Here is a 17,070-nt window from a genome sequence, read left to right as displayed (position 1 = left end):
TCCTTAAAGATAAAGCTCTTCAACAAGAGACTGGTATTTTAGAATGTTTTAGATTTAAAATTCCATCTATAATCATTTTAGTTGGTAATAAGTATTTTCTAGGTACCTATTGTATTTACAGCCCTCATACCAGATACTGTCTGTAGATGTCAGGTATGTGCTTATGAAATGTCATTCCCTGTTACCTGTTGCTGTGGCCTGGGCCCTCATCAATCTCTGCACTGAATTTCCATTCTTACTCATTTTGTGTCTTTCACTTAAAATGAACATATTTACCAGTATATGGTTAACATAGTGACTTAAGACCTTTATGAGGTACCTAAAATTGCAAGATGAACTTGCATTCCCATTTATAGGACCCTGTAAAGGGACTGAATATTTAACACTACAAATATTTATCTTGATTGACAGGACAAATGTTTCAAAATTTAAAAAAAATTTATTATAAAAAGTTTCAGATCCAAAAGAATATAAAAACCCACAGAAAGTAAAAACATAAAAGACACTCATATACCCACCACTCACATTTAACACTTTGCCATATTTGCTTCGCACTGTTTAGTTTTAAAGAAAGAATCAATGAATGATAGAGCAGGCGGAAGCCTGCATCTCCTCTTTTTTCTTCCCTCCTTGAGTTTACCTCTATCATATTTTGTTTGTGCATGTTTTTATACTTTCACAACTTAAATTATGTTTCTAAAATTTGCATAAGGGGTACAATTTGCAGAAATGTTTGCAATTTGCTTTTTCATTCAACATTAAGATTTATCTGTATTGAGGTAAGTAAGCTAGGTCATTCATTTGAACTACTGTTCAAATGCCATTGTATGACTATGCCACTGTTTATACATCCATTTCCCTTCTGAGGGGCATTTAGTTTATTTGCAATATTTTTACTATGATACACAATGCTAGTATGAAGGAACTATCCATCCCTCCAGTGCCATTAGCTCTATCTTCAAAATAACATATCTTAAATCTGAGCACTTCTCCCCACTCCAAAACTACTCTAGTCCAAGCCATCATTTTCTCCTCCAGGGGCTCCTAAGTGACTTGAGCTTTCAATTCTGCTCCCTTTCAATCCATAGTTCACACAGCTCATGGGGTCAGATTGGGTCTGTCCTTCATCAAAATCCTTCCCATTGTACCTACGATGAAATCCAAAGCTCTTCCCAAGGTCAGGAAGACCCCACATGATCTGGCCCCTCTCCCTTTCCTTCCCTAGCTCTCTAGTCAAGAATACTTGGCTTCTGGGGCACCTGGGTGGCTCAGGTCACCACTCATGGTTTGTGAGCTCAAGCCCCACATCAACTGGCTGCCATCAGCCTGTTAGCATAGAGCCTGCTTCAGATCGTCTGTTCCGCCCCCTCCACCCTTCCCCCACTTGTGCTCTCCCCAATTAAAAAAATAACAAATAAACATTTTTAAAAAAAGGAATATTTGGCTTCTGCTGCTAGCTGTCTTACAGAGCCTTTGAATCAGCTGTTCATTCTGCCTGAAGTCAGCACTTCCCTCATTTGTGTATGGCTTGGTCTCTTGCTTTATTCAGGCTCCTGATCAGATAACTCCTCAGAGAAGCCTTTCCTGTTTTTCTTATCTGAATACCTCTTTCATTTCGTTTCTCCTTATCCTGCTTTTTTCTTCTCAGAAGTTATCACACCTGAAATTATCTTGTTTACTTCTGTTCCTCCACTACAATGTAAAGTCCCTGGCCTTTGTGTCCCCAGTTCTCAGAATAGTGTCTAGTGTAACAGGCATCGTCGATACTTAACCTGAACGAATGAGACAGCACCAGTACAAGACTCAACATTCTCCAGGACACGATCTTAAAAATTTTGTTGATGGTGAAGCACAATATGAAATACACATTTATACAAAGCACACACCCAAAGTGACACAAAGTTGCAGAAAACAATACTCACACTTACTACTCCTAATTTTTTTTTACCCAATTTCAAAAAGAGATAATGTGCTAGGTGTAATCCAGTAAATTGATTTCCCAATTCACCTGCAGTGTGAAAAACTCTGTTTACAACTGGAAGTGGTTTTGCTGGGTTTTACTAAAGATTTCTGAACTGCCCTCCAAAGTAAAATAAAATTACACTACTAACATCATTGCAGCAATTTCCTCATATCCTTACCAATACCTAGTCTTATCAGGATTTTCCATTTTCGCCAGTCTGAGTGGAACTATCGCTTTGTTTTAACTTACATCTTCCTACTTACTAAAAAGACTGACAGCTTAAACTTAAAAAAAAAAAATTGTGTAAACTAAATTACTTTCTAGTGCCCCAAGAGATCTAAGAATTTTCCTATCAGAACTTTTCAGAGTTCAAGTGGCTTAATCTTCCCTTACTTTATGCATTTCACAATTCCAAATTCTCACATACTTAAATTGTAGTGTCACAAAACTGTATCCCCAAGGACACAGCACTAACCACAATTTTAGTTCTTTCACCATTTATATGGTTATTTACTCAACACTTATTGACCCCCCCCCCCATCCCCAACACTGCCAAGAATTTCCCCAGACAAACCGCCTCCCCTGGCGCCTACCTTCGAGACCATGAGTTCTTTGTCCCTTGCACTGTCACAGAATGACCATGGCCAAGGCGTTAGTTTTAGAAAGGCTCTTAGACTCCGACCAAGACCCTCCCAATTCTTCCAATCCATTGTTCTCTAGCATTACTTGCTCCCAAGTTTTTGTATTCAATACATCCAGAGAGGAACGCGGTGGATTCACGCATGCTCTCTTACTGCAAAGGAATTCTTCCCCCAGAGAAAAGTTTTTTAAGGGCGAAAATTCGAATGTTTTCATTTCAAGCACTTGTTTTAAATGAGAGATTATAATTAGGGTTTTTTAAAGCAACCCAAATTATTTTACTTTTTCTTCTGAAAGCTACTTTATTTCTGCTCTCTACAAAATATGCTTAAAAAGTCACACCTTACTGCGTCGGAATGTCAGGTTTGATTAAAAAGGCAAATGAAAAACATCTCACATTCATTCCAATTTCGGTAATTATAAATTCTGACAAAAGATATGATCGCCAAACCACATTAATAGCCTTTAGGTTCTATCCCGACAGATAAATTCTAAAGGCTTTAGAATCCCGCAGGTAAGTCTTAACTAATAGCAACCCCTTTTTTTCTAATTTCAAAATCACAAGGCTTATGTAAAACTGCAACACAGCTTCGGGTGCTTTCTGGAATGAAACGTCAGGAGTTACCCCATTTAATCGCTTCAGATAACGATGTGGTTACCAAATACGAGGTGCCTTACTCAGGACAGCGACTGGGCTAATAAAGATTGTAGTTCGTGCTTAATTCTTTGATTTTTATATCTAATGATGTAAACCGCACGTCGCAATTAAAGTGCTAAATGCCAAGATCCCCAAGACTCCCGCGCTGCTCTCCATTACCCCGTATCTGCACTTTTCCTCTCTCAGCCCGGAATTCATGCAAATCAGCCTGGTAACCCCGAGGCAATACGAACCTCTTTCGCGCCATTCGCTCAGGACCGTGCAGCGACGTAAAGAGAGTGGTCCTGGAGCCCTAAAAGCGTCGTTTTTCTACGGTGGCTTTTGGAGATTCCTAGGTTGTTGCTCGAGGTCATAATATTTGGGGGGTGGCTTTTTCCCCCCGGCGCCGAGTACGTCTCGCTCCTGGACACGCGGTTACCACAGCTTGCAGGACCTGCGCCCCAACGCGGGAAACCCGGCCGGAGCCCCGCCCCTCTGGGCCCGGGTCTACGCGCCCCGCCCGCCTGCCGCATCTCCTACTCCTTCGGCTCACTGGGACCGCTGCTCGCGCGGTGCTTCGCTCTCCCAGCTCTGAGTGCCGGCCTGGGCACCCGCCACCGGCATGGACGCTCGCCGCGTGCGGGTGAGCGCTAGGCGGACTAACCCGAGGGGCGGGTGCGGTGGGTGCTGGGCGCGGAACGACTCCCTCCAACTACCGCGGACGGAGTTAACTGGTGGCCGTCTTGGGCGGCATCCGTTTAGGCAAACCCCAGGTTTTGTGCATTTTGGGTAATTAGGCGCGCGGGGCCGGCCCCGTCTCGTGCGCAGGCTGTTCGGAGATGTGAGCAGTTTGCAGGGTTGGCCGCGCCGGAGAACCTGAGGCCACGTGCGCTCTAAGTGCACGTGCGCCCGGGGCCAGACAGTAGCCGGGGCTGGCGGGTTCCCCATTGTGTCTGCCGGCCTGAGCCCAGACGGAGAGGAGCGCCACCCTCCCCGCTCCCTGCGGTTTGCCCTGCAGCCGCCCAGCCCTTTCCAGCGTGCAGCCATGGGCGGGCGGGTGGCTCGCTGTGGCTTGACTCGTGCGCAGTGGGGCGGGGGGGAGGGGGACCTTGGACGCGGTACCCACGGGATTTTGCGGCTGCCACACCGGCATCCGCTTCTAACTGCCGAGGGTCGGTGGGTTTGAAGTTTAAAGGTGTTGCAAAAACGGTCTCTTTAGAATTTGCGTTGCACACGTGGGGGGAGGCGTCTCTAGTTCAGGGCGGTGGTTAAGAGCACTTAAAGGATCTGGTGGTCCAAACTGTTCGCCCACCATTTGCTCGTTTTCCATTCATCAACCTTACTCGCAGCTGCAGGACGTTGCCCTGAATGGAACGTTACTTTTTGCTCTAACGGAAACCGGAACGTAGGGTCTGCCCCAGGAGAGGTTAGAAGATGGGGGCTGGGTGAAAAGGAAGAAAGTGACATGCTGAAAATAAATAAAGATTAACACAAGTGGGGAAGCTGGGGTTCTCGTGGGGGGGGGGAGTGGACGTGTTGGGGGCGTGGTTTCAAAGACAGCTCCGCCGGGTGTAACCGGGCGTAGCTTTCAGGTAGAAGAAAGCCTTGGGCAAATTGGGCTTGGAATCTGACGTACCTGGGTTCAAATGTGGGCCATCCTGTGACTTGAGTAACCCACTTCACGTCTCGTGCCTCAGCTTTCCCGTCTGTTAAATGGGAAGAATGACAGCACCTTTGTTACAAGGAATTAATGTGAAAACATGCTTAGTGCCTGGCAGAAAAATAAAAACACCTACTAAATGGTATAGTTACCGGCCTGCCGGAAAAGCTCAACTTAGCCATAACCATTTGCCTTTTTCTATGTCTTTTCCTCCACCTGTTAACTTAGTCTTTGCATGTGCTGACTTGTTAAAGCCCAGCATATGTTTCCCTGTCGGCTTCCAGTAGACTGCCTGCCTTGAGGCTGTCTTGGGCCTTTGACTGCTTGCAGGTAGATTGATGAGTAAATGGTGATAATTGCTGCAGCAGTGCAAGGTGCGCTGCTGTTTTAGGAGATTGCAGAATTGGGTTCTCCTGCCAACTGTGTCAGCTTGGGCGCTCTATTTCACCTCCCTGGAGTCTTGAATTTCCTCACCTGGAAAATAGGGTGTTTCTGAGAACCCTTCTAATGGGTAGTAGTTCTATGTATTATCACATTTTCTTCCCTTTCTAAAAGGACAAAAGACGTCATTTTATTTGCAAGAGATTGAAATGAAATGCAGAATGTTAGGTGTACAAAGAAGGTCAAGAGTGTTCTTTCCATGGGGCGCCTGGGTGGCTCATTCGGATTCTTGGTTTCTGCTCAGGTCATGATCTTATGGTTAATGAGTTGGAGCCTCCAAGCTCCCCTCCCCTCTATGGGCTCTGCGCTGCTTGGGACTCTGTCTCTGCCCCTCCCCTCCCAAATAAATAAATAAAACTTAAAAAAAAGAAAAAAGAATGTTCATTTCACCTGACACCGCACATCTTGGCATTATTTTGTGGGACCCATAGCAGAGCTTGCCTTCCAAAGTTTTCATTGTGAGGAATCACTTTTGTTGCGTGGCCATATTTAAGAAAATTAAAATACAGGATCTAATACAACACTTAAGGAATCTCATTACATATTAAGAAATGGCAGAAACTGCTGTTTTAACAGGAGATAGACACCAATTTCATTTTTTTGTGAGCAATGCCAGGTTGTTCGGTGTTTAACAAGTAATCTACAAGTAATTTGTGACTTAACAGAAGGACTTCTAAAAATTTAAGACTTGTACAGCAAGGAGACAGGAGAACTGAATATCAGGCCAGGCTAGTGGAGCGCTGAAGTGGAATCAGGCATTCTACCTGGGTTTGGAGTGCTGTTTGACCTTTAACTTGGCTCCTTGTATGTTTGTTCACTGAGTTGATGTACTTGATTTATAAGGACTTGTGCTGAAATCACTATACCCTTCCTGGTTGGAACAGGGACTGTTTGAAAGCCTGCCATCTTGAAATAGAGGTGCTGCCCAGTTTTTGTAGTTTGGGAAATTAGCATCACAGTACAGAGCCCAAAGCTTATATAAAAAGACCTCATTAGGTTGATTTTGGCCGAGGAACTCTACCATTTTGTACTTTTGAAAATTTCCTTTTAGAAGTGCAATCTAATGTTTTTTATTAACAGGCAGATTTTAGGAGGTCAGCGTGAAACCCCTTGGGAACTCAGTATAACTCTCAGCTTGGTGGGAAGAAAGGTGCACAGTGAGGTAGCCCTATAGATGTTTCATTATTTTGATAAATGTCCTTAACAATATCCCTTCAAAGGGATCCCCTTCCTTTTATGGTTTTACCAGGTTTTGAAAATATTTTTGTAGCATTTGCAAATCCTCCTTTTTCTGTATAGGGCATAAGAAATGGTAATGTCGACTCTGCGCTGTTTCAACCTACTAAACTCAAAAATGATGTCTTTAGTTAGTGTAGTAAGTGTCCCACTTAATAGTATTGCCATTTTCCTTTGCAGCAAAAGGGTCACGGAGTAAAGAAGAACTTAAAGAAATTTAGATACGTGAAGTTGATTTCCATGGAAACCTCGTCATCCTCTGATGACAGTTGTGACAGCTTTGCTTCTGATAATTTTGCAAACACGGTAAGTGCTGCCTGAGAATAAACAGAATTGAGTCTGCAGTGCTCAAAATGCCCCCAAATGCTTTGTGCGTGATTAAAACTGCTTGCTTTTTGCCTGCATTTCTACACAGCCGCTAGGAAAATACAGTATGCATTGTAATTTCATTTCATTTTTTGCTGTGGTTCTAGGTAGTAATTGTTGGAGGTAGATTAGCTACTTATTCTATCCTTTTGAAATGTCGCCTAACCTAACATGCTTGATGATTTGCCATAACAACTCAGAAATCATTTGTAAACCTCTGAACCATTTTTCTTTGTAACAAAAGCTGTTCTCTTGTAGTGCACTTGTAAATGTGATTTGCTCTCTGCACGGTTTATGGAAAATTGGTTCTTGAAAAAGGGGGAAAATGCACAACCACATTTATTTATTTATTTTACAGAAACCTAAATTCAGGTCAGATATCAGTGAAGAACTGGCAAATGTTTTTTATGAGGACTCTGATAATGAATCTTTCTGCGGCTTTTCAGAAAGTGAGGTGCAAGATGTGTTAGACCATTGTGGATTTTTACAGAAACCAAGGCCAGATGTCACTAAAGAACTGGCCAGTATTTTTCATGCCGACTCTGACGATGAATCATTTTGCGGTTTCTCAGAGAGTGAGATACAAGATGGAATGGTGAGTTTGAGAACCAATATCAAGAAGTAAGGTACATTTACAGGCATGACACGCTTGTTTTAAAAAAGTTTTTTTTCTTGTAATTTTCATTTTAGTCATGCCAGGAAATTTTGTTGACCTTTTTAAAATTTTGAGTTCTTTTCTTCATGTCTTACAGCAGTTTTTACTGATGTAGTCCTACTTGTAAAGCTTGAATATTTTGTAGGCTCTGAAAATCTTGGAAACTGGTAAGATAAAATTGACCGACCTCCAGATTTCTGTTGCCACAAAAATCTACCCTGATGATCAGAAGCACACATGTCCTCCAGATCAGCCACATTCACATTGAAGTTCAAGTGCCCAGCCCAGTACCGGCCTGGCATGGGGCAGGCCTTTGGTAAATGTTGGTTCCCATGGTGGATCTTACATACATCTGCATCCAGAAAACCTGTAATAACTCACGTGCAGGAGTTCGAGTGCAGATGATGACAATTAGGACCCTTCATGCTTTGACTTTGGCTCCTTGGCTGGCTTTTCTTGTGCACGCTGCCTTGCCCATAACCTCTGTCATTCTGCTCAGGCCACTGCTGCTGCTGCACATCAGTCCCACTCTCCCTGAGCATACTGTTTAGTTCTGCAGACTCTTGTGAACAAGACTGTCTCAACAAAGGAAGCAGTGTGTTGATTTATAGTCAGGTGCGTGCTCTTCAGCTCATGGTGGTCTGATGTGGGGCCACTCCCGGGGACCACACTGATCCTGACTTAAAAGGACACCTGGCCATGGAGTGTTTATCACTATCTAACTTTGTGGTAATGTAACATTTCCCCTAAGAAGTGACGGTGGTCCAAATCAGTGCATATCGGGAGTTATTACTGGTCTGCAAATACTGGATGTGACCCAAACATTGTCTACAGCCTGAGTCATTTCTGGACAATGTTTCTATTCTTTGTGGTTGCTGTTTGTTTCGATTAATAACATGCCAATCAATTAAAAGTCTTAAGAACTCATAAAAGTTTGTCATTTTCTCCTAATCATGCATACTAAAAGTACATGAAGAATACTAAAAGCTGTTTGGATTTCAGAAATGTTTGAATGTTTAAAAAAAAAAAATGGCTCTTCCATTTCTGGGAGTTTTATGAGTGATATTTTTTCCTTTCTCATTTTTTTTCAACCATCACCACAGTCGATTTAGAATGTTTTCATCACCTCCCGCAAAACCCTGTTCCCATGAACATCCTTTCCCAATATCCTCAATCGGCAACCACCAATCTATCTTCTACTGTTAGAGGTTTTTATATTTTGGACAGCGTATAAATGAGTGCAGTCTTTTGTGACTGGCTTCTTTCACTTCACGAAATGTTTTCAAGGTTCTTCCATGTTGTGGTATGTGCTAGTACTTGATAACTTTTTTACTGCTGAATGATATTTTCTGAAAATGCTACATTGTATTTATCCTATTCATCAGTTGATGGATTTTTGGATTGATTGTACCTTTTGGCTATTGTGAATAGTACTTCTTTGAACATTCATGATCAAGTTTTTGTGTGGACATATATTCTTGGAGTATATATATGATTGGATTATATAGTAACTCTGGCCTTTTAATGAACTGACAAGCTGTTTTCCTAAGTAGCTGCACCATTTTACATTCCTACCTGTAGTGTGGGCGGGTTCCAGTTTCTCTATATCCTTCTCATACATTCTTGTTACTGATTCAGTTCTACTAGTAGGTAATGAAGCAGTATCTCTTGATTCTGACTTGTTTTTCCCTAATGGATAATTTTAATACATCTTTAATGGTGGAAACTTACTTTTGGAATCTCCTTTTTTTCTCTTCCTCTAATTTTTAAATTTTCAATAAGATGATTAGAGAGCTATCTAGAGTAGTCAAATTCGTAGCGACAGAAAGTAGAATGGTGGTTGCCAGAAGCCAGGGGTGGAATGGGGAGTTAGTATTTCATGGGTACGGTTTCAGTTTGGGAAGATGAAAAAGTTTTGGAGATGGATTGTGGTGATGGTTACACAACAGTGTGAATGTATTTAATGCCACTGAACTATACACTTCAAAATGGTTAAAATGGTGGGGCACCTGCACGGCTTAGTCAGTTAATGGTTCAACTTTTGATCTCAGCTCAGGTCTTGATATCAGGGTCAGGAGTTTAAGGCCCATGTTGGGTTCCACGCTGGGTGTGAGGCCTACTTAAAAATAAAAACGAAAAGGTTAAAATGGTATATTTTTATGTCACATATATTTACTGTGAATTTTTTAAAAAGTAGATTAGAGAACAAAGACCCCTTTAATATAGCTTAATGCCATAACCATTGAAACCATGTTTATGGGAGAGCACAATTGTAGGAATTCTTGTAATAAACCAAAGGTCTATTTTTTTTTTAAAGAAATTAAAAAAGGAGCTAGGAATTTCACATTTCAAAAAAATGACTCAAAACCACTGGCCTAAGGGCTATGATAATGATGTGTCTCAGATAGGCTATGTGAGTTAACACTCAGATTGTTGTAATTCCTGATTTTGTTACCCAGAGCTATCAATTACAATTGACAGTTAAAGTATTCAGTTAAAATTTATTTGATGCCATTGTCTCTTGTCCAAAAGGAATTTGGTAGTCATACTGGTGCAGCCTGTGGGACAATCAGCAAGTCATTAACGATTCTATTGTTCCCACCCAATTAACTAGAGACTGCAGTCAGACCACACTGGCTGCAGGACCCGAAGCCAGTGCAGAAGGTCCGGACCCCTCCGCGTGGCCATGAAGTTTCCAACTCAGAACACCAGGGGAGCTGCCAACAAGAGAGCAGCACCCCCAGAACCCTCTGAGAATTCTGTGACCGATTCCAGTTCTGATTCAGAAGATGAAAATGGCATGAATTTTTTGGAGAAAAGAGCTTTAAATATAAAGCAAAACAAAGCAATGGTAGGTATCTGACTTTGTGCTAAAACTCTTCCTGGCCTTTCTCTAAGCCGCTTGTTGCTTATATCTGTCCTAAGAATTATTTTCAGTGTAGCTCTGAAGTCTTCATAAAATATGCTTTAAGACGTGCTTCTTTTTCCTAAATTCCTAAAAAATTTCCTTAAAAAACTTCTTTAATCATTAAAGTCTCAGTAAATGTATAAGTTAAATCAAACTCGAGATGTGCTACTGTAATTTCATTTTTGGCAAGTAACCTAAACTAATAATTTCTGTTGAATTTCTTCCCTTTTTAGCTTGCAAAACTAATGTCAGAATTAGAAAGTTTCCCTGGCTCATTCCCTGGAAGGCGTTCCCTACCAGGCCCCAGTTCGGTAAGTGTGATCTTTATTTGTATAATAGTATTATGGACAGGTCTAATGTAGATTTGTTATTTTAAAGTCCAATTTCCTTATTTTGTGTAGTCCTACAGACAAAGAGGAAGTAGAGAAAACCTTCTAACCGATCTCTGGGACCTCTTCTGTGCATCCCAGGGCAGGTGGGGCCTCCCCAAGCCATGCTTCTGCAGTGCTTAAACTAACCCTTTGGATTGGTTCTTTCTCTCCTTCCCAACTCAGCTAAGCCCCTCAAGCACAGGGAGTAAATACTGAAAAAAAATTTTTTTTTCTTAGCATTAGTATATTCCTTCTACATAATAGGTGCATAATAATAGGTTTTTATTTATTTATTTTTTTCAACGTTTATTTATTTTTGGGACAGAGAGAGACAGAGCATGAATGGGGGAGGGGGCAGAGAGAGAGGGAGACACAGAATCGGAAACAGGCTCCAGGCTCTGAGCCATCAGCCCAGAGCCTGACGCGGGGCTCGAACTCACGGACCGCGAGATCGTGACCTGGCTGAAGTCGGACGCTTAACCGGCTGCGCCACCCAGGCGCCCCAATAATAGGTTTTTAATAACTGAGAATGAGAAAAAAGAAGGAAAAAACAATTTTGTTCAAATGTTTGTTTAGTTTGGACAGAGAGTGCATGCAGGGGAGGGGCAGAGAAAGGACAGAGGATCCAAAGCAGGCTCTGTGCTGACAGCAGCAAGCCCGACCCGGGGCTGGAACTCCCAACCCATGAGATCATGACCTGAGCCAAGTCAAACGCTCAACTGACTGAGCCACCCAGACACCCCAGAAAAAGCAATTTCTTAACCAAGTGATGGTCTACTATATGTGATTCTTTTCTGAGGAACTAAGCTGGTGCAACTAAGGGGAATTTGGGGTGCATGCTGTGGTACAAAAGGAAAGACTTCCTTTCCCCACCTCTTCCTGAGGAAAAAGGGAAGAAGCAAGCAAGAAAAAGAAGGAAAACCACATACATACATTTTTCTCTGGCGCAATATAGAAATAGTGAGAGTGTTTCAGAGCTCGAGATGTTGTAGAAAAGGTGGTGGTGGTAATGGTGTTGTTTTTGGTTTTTGGGAAAACAAGAACTATTCATCTTTATTAAGTGGAAGAATAAGTAGATGATCTCTCAGTTTGAGAGGAAACAGCTTGGTATTAGAAAAGCAGAATTACGGCGCGCCTGGGTGGCTCAGCCGGTTGAGTGTCAGACCTCGGCTCGGGTCATGATCTCACAGTGTGAGTTCAGGCCCCACATTGGGCTCTGTGCCTATAGCTCGGAGCTTGGAGCCTGCTTCAGATTCTGTGTCTTCTCTCTCTCTGCCCCTCCCCTGCGCACATGCGTACGCTCTCTCTCTCTTTTTCTCTCTCTCAAAAATAAAGAAACATTTAAAATTTTAAGAAAAAAAAGCAGAATTACAATAGCTCTATCATTTGGGGGCTCATTTTCTCATGAATTCTAGAAAGAACAAAGAATTAGGAAATGGAGCTCTCCTTTTACTTCTACAAAAACATACTTAAAGAGAAGGTGCCACAGAACCTTCATTCTGGAATAAATGGGTTCCATCATACGTGTTTTGCTTAGCAGTCAAAGACAACCCGGAGGCGTACATTCCCAGGTGTTGCTTCCAGAAGAAACCCTGAACGGAGAGCTCGTCCTCTCACCAGGTCAAGGTCCCGGATCCTTGGGTCCCTTAGTGCTCTGCCCCCAGAAGAGGAGGAGGAAGAGGAGGAAGATAAGTTCATGTTGGTGAGAAAGAGGAAGACCATGGACAACTACATGAATGTGAGTTCTCCACATTTGTGCTCGCCCTTCCGTTTATCGTCTTCCACAGGCCCAGCGTCCGATACACAGCACAGGGACACACGCAGCCTCAACGCCAGATGACCCGTGGTAAACATGCTTCTCAAACCGTTCAAAATTGTTAATGCCACATATGCTATCAAATAGATGGGCTTTGTTATTAGATGAGCAGGTCAAAGGTTTCTTCACCTTTTCTTAACGTCGGAATCATTTCCATGATGTTGTCCCCAATATCCTTAGTAAACTTAACAACTTGCATCTTCTCCATAAGCTCTAAAACAGATTTCTAGGTTGAATTCTTTGTGGAGAAATTACAAATCCTGTATCTGAGATTCAGAACTGGGGAGCACCAGTAAGAATGCTATCCCGTGATTTTTGTCATGCCAGGAAGATGACGTGCCCAGAAATCGTCGTGCCGGATCCATGACCCTCCCACATATAATTCGCCCTGTGGAAGAAATTACAGAGGAAGAGCTGGAGAACATCTGTAACAACTCTCGAGAGAAGATCTATAACCGTTCATTGGTACAAGCCTCTAAATTGTTATCTGTGAACGTGAATGTGGGAGAAAGGATAGCTTCTATCCTTAGAGTTTTGCAAATGTTAAAGGTCTCACCATGTGGGATATGTGCCTGTGTTGTTGTTGTTTTTTTTTTCTTTCTTTTCATAGAAGAAAAGAGTTTTTAGCATCTTTGGAATATAGACCTCTTGGTCTATATTAGTAGTACTAAGTACTTAGTAGTACTAAGCAATAGTAGTATTTGCTTAGTAAGCCTTTGGTAGCAGTTGATCTTTTCTCAATTTAGAAATTGATTCAACATGTATCTACTATATACACAGGTGCCGGGTGTATGGTGGTATACTAAAGATAAAAAAGGATTTGGGTGGGGTTTTGTTTTTTTGTGTGTTTGCATAAGATGTTTTAGTAGAGAAAACTAGTGTTGATCATATTAACTATAGCATGTGCCAATTGAATGAAATCAGTATGCCTGAAATACTTTTCATGTCCTTAGCATATACCCATGTATGTAGATTTGAAATAGGATTCAAAGACGAATTGTCAGACTCCATCCACAAAGAAGGACATTCTTTATGCTATTTCTCTATACAAAAAGCAGTATTTTGTTCTTTTTTTCCCTTATTTGCCTCTTTGTAGGGATCTACTTGCCACCAGTGCCGCCAGAAAACTATCGATACCAAAACAAACTGCAGAAACCCGGAGTGCTGGGGTGTTCGTGGCCAGTTCTGTGGCCCCTGCCTTCGAAACCGTTATGGTGAAGAAGTCAAGGATGCTCTGCTGGATCCAGTAGGTGCCTCGAAGGGGTGGTGCTGTGGGCTTGAAGGTCAGCCACGAGTTGAAAGGGCCCAAAGGAGGGCATCCATGAGAGGACTGAGCCCTTATTGTTGTGGGGCATACATATTTCAGGGGAGGCCGATGAATTCATAGTGTTGGTGCTAGGTTAAGTGTGAGCCCCTTTCCAGAGTTTGTGGGACCAGGCCGTTCAGGGGATGCTGATTCTGTTTACCCCTGCTATTGGTGTGTAACTTCCTCTGCTGCATTTCCTAAGAAAATAATCCTTTGAATGTAGGAAATGACTAATGGAAATTAATCCTATTAAAAAACCTATGAAAGGTTTTTCTATTCATAAAAAAAAAAAAGATTTAAATGCAATTGATGATACCTACCTTAGATTAAAGAGAAATGGATAAGTAAGAGGAGGAAGGGAAGGTTTGATTTAACTTGTGCCTTTTCACAATTCTCCTTCAGAACTGGTATTGTCCGCCTTGCCGCCGAATCTGCAACTGCAGTTTCTGTCGGCAGCGAGATGGGCGGTGTGCGACTGGGGTCCTTGTGTATTTAGCCAAATACCATGGCTTTGGGAACGTGCATGCTTACTTGAAAAGGTAATTGGCTGGCTTTTCTCTCCTCCACACCCAAATCTTAACATTCATTTATGTATCTTAGTAAGAAGGTGATAGAAGTCAGAATAGCGGTTATCTCCAGGTGGTGGGAACAGCATGTTTTGACTGGAAACAGGCACATTGGGAGTCTTTTTGAATGTTAGAGACATTTTATATCTTCATCTGGGTGGTGGGGACATGTACGTGTGAGTGTGTAAAAATTCAAGTTGTACATTTCAGATGTATGCACTTGACTATTTTACAACTCAGTAAAGACATTTTTAAATAGTTTTTCTTGAAGTTTACTTATTTTGAGAGAGGTAGAGAATGTGAGTCGGGGAGGAGCAGAGAGAGGGGAAGAAAATCCCAAGCAGGCTCCACACAGTCAGTGGAGAACCTGATGCAGGGCTCGAACTTAGAAACCTTGAGATCATGACCTGAGCCAAAATCAAGAGTCAGACACTTAAACCGACTGAGCCACCCAGGCACCCCTCAATGAAAACATTTTTAAAACAGTGAATTAAACTTTCGAAAGAAAATTCTTAGGTCGAAAACCATATCCTGACATGTTCCCTTCTCTCTTTCAGTCTGAAACAGGAATTCGAAATGCAAGCATAGCATTTAGAAGATCCACTACCCGTCTTCCACTGTGCAAATCTTCCAAGTTCAGGTTTTCAATTTTGTCATGTGATTGGAACCTGAGTTACGAATTTTGATGATCAGTCTGTTCTGTAGGAAACGCAAATCAAGTTCCTCTCACTAACAAACGCGTTTCTGAGCATCACAGAGGTATATCTCTAGCTATACTGTGCCCTCCTGCTGTTTCTTTGCTTTTTCCCCCACCCCTCACCCCATTCCATCCCCCTCTATTTCCAGTGGTTCCCTCCCACCATTTTGTTTCTGAATTCTTTTTGAATAGCAATTTTATGAAAGCATGTTTGATTTAATTGGCGTTGAAATCGCCCTGGAATCTGCCCATAAAACCAAGCACTTAGAAACAGTAGTAACATTAACTAACTACATCTATTGAATTCCAGAGAACAGCCCTCTAACTTGTTTACGGGAAAGCAGTGAGCACAATTTATGATTTATTGTTCATACTAGTTAACCTTTTCTAACAGAATCAAGGCACACAAGTCTTAAAACCATGTGGAAAAATTGGGTAATTGTTGGGAAATGGAGTATTATTATTTTGGATGCCTCTCGTGAGATTATTCCATGTATCGTGCAATTGTAGTTTGCCAAGTTTATTTCCGTTCCTACGTAAGATGTTTCAAATTCCTGATCATTTTGCATGGAAAATTGATATTAGTACTAGTCTACGACTAGTCTTTGCAGTTTTTACTTTCTTGAAGTTATAAACTAGGCACAGAGTTCATGTTCAGGTTTTAAGCACTTTTATAACAATGAGAAGTGCCTTTTTGGAGTTGGGTGACTTTCAACAGTTTGTTAACTTGACATCTCTGTCCTTTTAATTTCTGGGCAGAATTCATGTGTCGCCCCTACCCCCTACCCGACCCCTTTTTGCATTAGATCGTTTTGTAGAGGTGGAATCAAAGTGTCTTTGTCCATTTTCTTTGCATGTGTAGCCTATTGCTATGGCCATTCAGTGTTTGATGCCTAATTGGACATTGAATCAATAAATGTAAATAGAGCTTTTGATCTGTAATGCTTTTATACAAAGTTTTTTATTTTAATAATAAAATGTTATATTCTAGCTTGTCTGTTTTCTTTTTTATTCTTTAATAATCTTAACTGCACTGAATCCTAATTGTCTTCTCATATTTCAACAAAAGACCATTTCTACCTTTTATAGAGTCTGCCTTTTGGCTTAAGTTTCTGAAGGTTAAGGGCCAGCTCTTTTGAACAGGACCTAGCTTGGTGATATAACCAGTTGCTGTGATCAGAAAATCAGCTGAGACAACTATAGATAGAAAATAATACATGCTCATGAAATTTTACAACTTTGTTTTCCTTTCACCATTTGCCAACCCAAGAACAAACAGCAATTTCAAAATACCTGGCTTGATTTTATCAGCCATTTGAATATTTTTTAAGTTAGAAAAAAAGTTTTTTAAATTTATTTTGAGAGAGAAAGCGAGCAAGTGGGGGAGGGGGAGAGAGAGCCTAATTTGGGGCTCTAACTCATGAATCATGAGATGCCCTGAGCCCAACTCAGACACTTAGCAGACGGAGCCACCCAGGTGCCAGTATTTATTTTTTAATTTTTATACTTTAGGCTCCACGCCCAGTGTGGGGTTCAGACTCACAACTCTGAGATCAAGAGTCACATGTTCCATGGAACCATTCGAGTATTTAGGCCATGCTATATCTTGAGGCCTGCTCTAGAACTGAGAGAAGCCAAAGACAAGGCACAGTCTGAAAGCTCTCATAATCCAGTTTAGACCAGAGTTGACAAATTACAGCCTGTGGGCCGGATCCTACTGTAGCCTATATTCATGTGGCAGTTGCACTAAGTATGTTCTTCACTTTTTTAGAGGGTTGTAAAAAAAGCATGTGACACAGTGGTTTACAA

The 17,070-nt window shown here is 41.7% G+C and overlaps 1 protein-coding gene across 2 annotated transcripts; it reads left to right on the top strand.

Moving 5' to 3' along the window:
- Positions 1-3,796: 3,796 nt before the first annotated feature.
- Positions 3,797-16,251, top strand: CDCA7 (cell division cycle associated 7). 2 transcript variants are annotated; one of them, XM_047085642.1, is made up of 10 exons: positions 3,797-3,882; positions 6,757-6,882; positions 7,301-7,537; positions 10,212-10,448; positions 10,739-10,816; positions 12,414-12,614; positions 13,020-13,157; positions 13,789-13,938; positions 14,401-14,537; positions 15,122-16,251. In XM_047085642.1, the coding sequence occupies exons 1-10, from the start codon at positions 3,862-3,864 to the stop codon at positions 15,150-15,152; spliced, it is 1,356 nt and encodes a 451-aa protein (XP_046941598.1). In that variant the 5' UTR covers positions 3,797-3,861; the 3' UTR covers positions 15,153-16,251. The 2 variants fall into 2 exon arrangements, with proteins under 2 accessions (XP_046941598.1, XP_046941599.1); XM_047085643.1 differs by lacking the exon at positions 7,301-7,537.
- Positions 16,252-17,070: the final 819 nt, after the last annotated feature.

The sequence above is a fragment of the Lynx rufus genome, unplaced genomic scaffold (assembly GCF_022079265.1).
Source record: "Lynx rufus isolate CCGP_SWC_20201006 ecotype Redwood Valley unplaced genomic scaffold, mLynRuf1.p SCAF_2, whole genome shotgun sequence".
In the NCBI taxonomy this organism is placed as follows: domain Eukaryota; kingdom Metazoa; phylum Chordata; class Mammalia; order Carnivora; family Felidae; genus Lynx; species Lynx rufus.
This window is presented reverse-complemented; position numbering and strand designations above follow the sequence as displayed.

Excerpts from the sequence above, each read along its gene's own strand:
- CDCA7 (XM_047085642.1), top strand. The coding sequence starts at position 3,862 with ATGGACGCTCGCCGCGTGCGG. Across the intron at positions 10,449-10,738 it reads TAAAGCAAAACAAAGCAATG|CTTGCAAAACTAATGTCAGA; the intron begins GTAGGTATCTGA and ends TTCCCTTTTTAG. Across the intron at positions 13,158-13,788 it reads AGATCTATAACCGTTCATTG|GGATCTACTTGCCACCAGTG; the intron begins GTACAAGCCTCT and ends GCCTCTTTGTAG.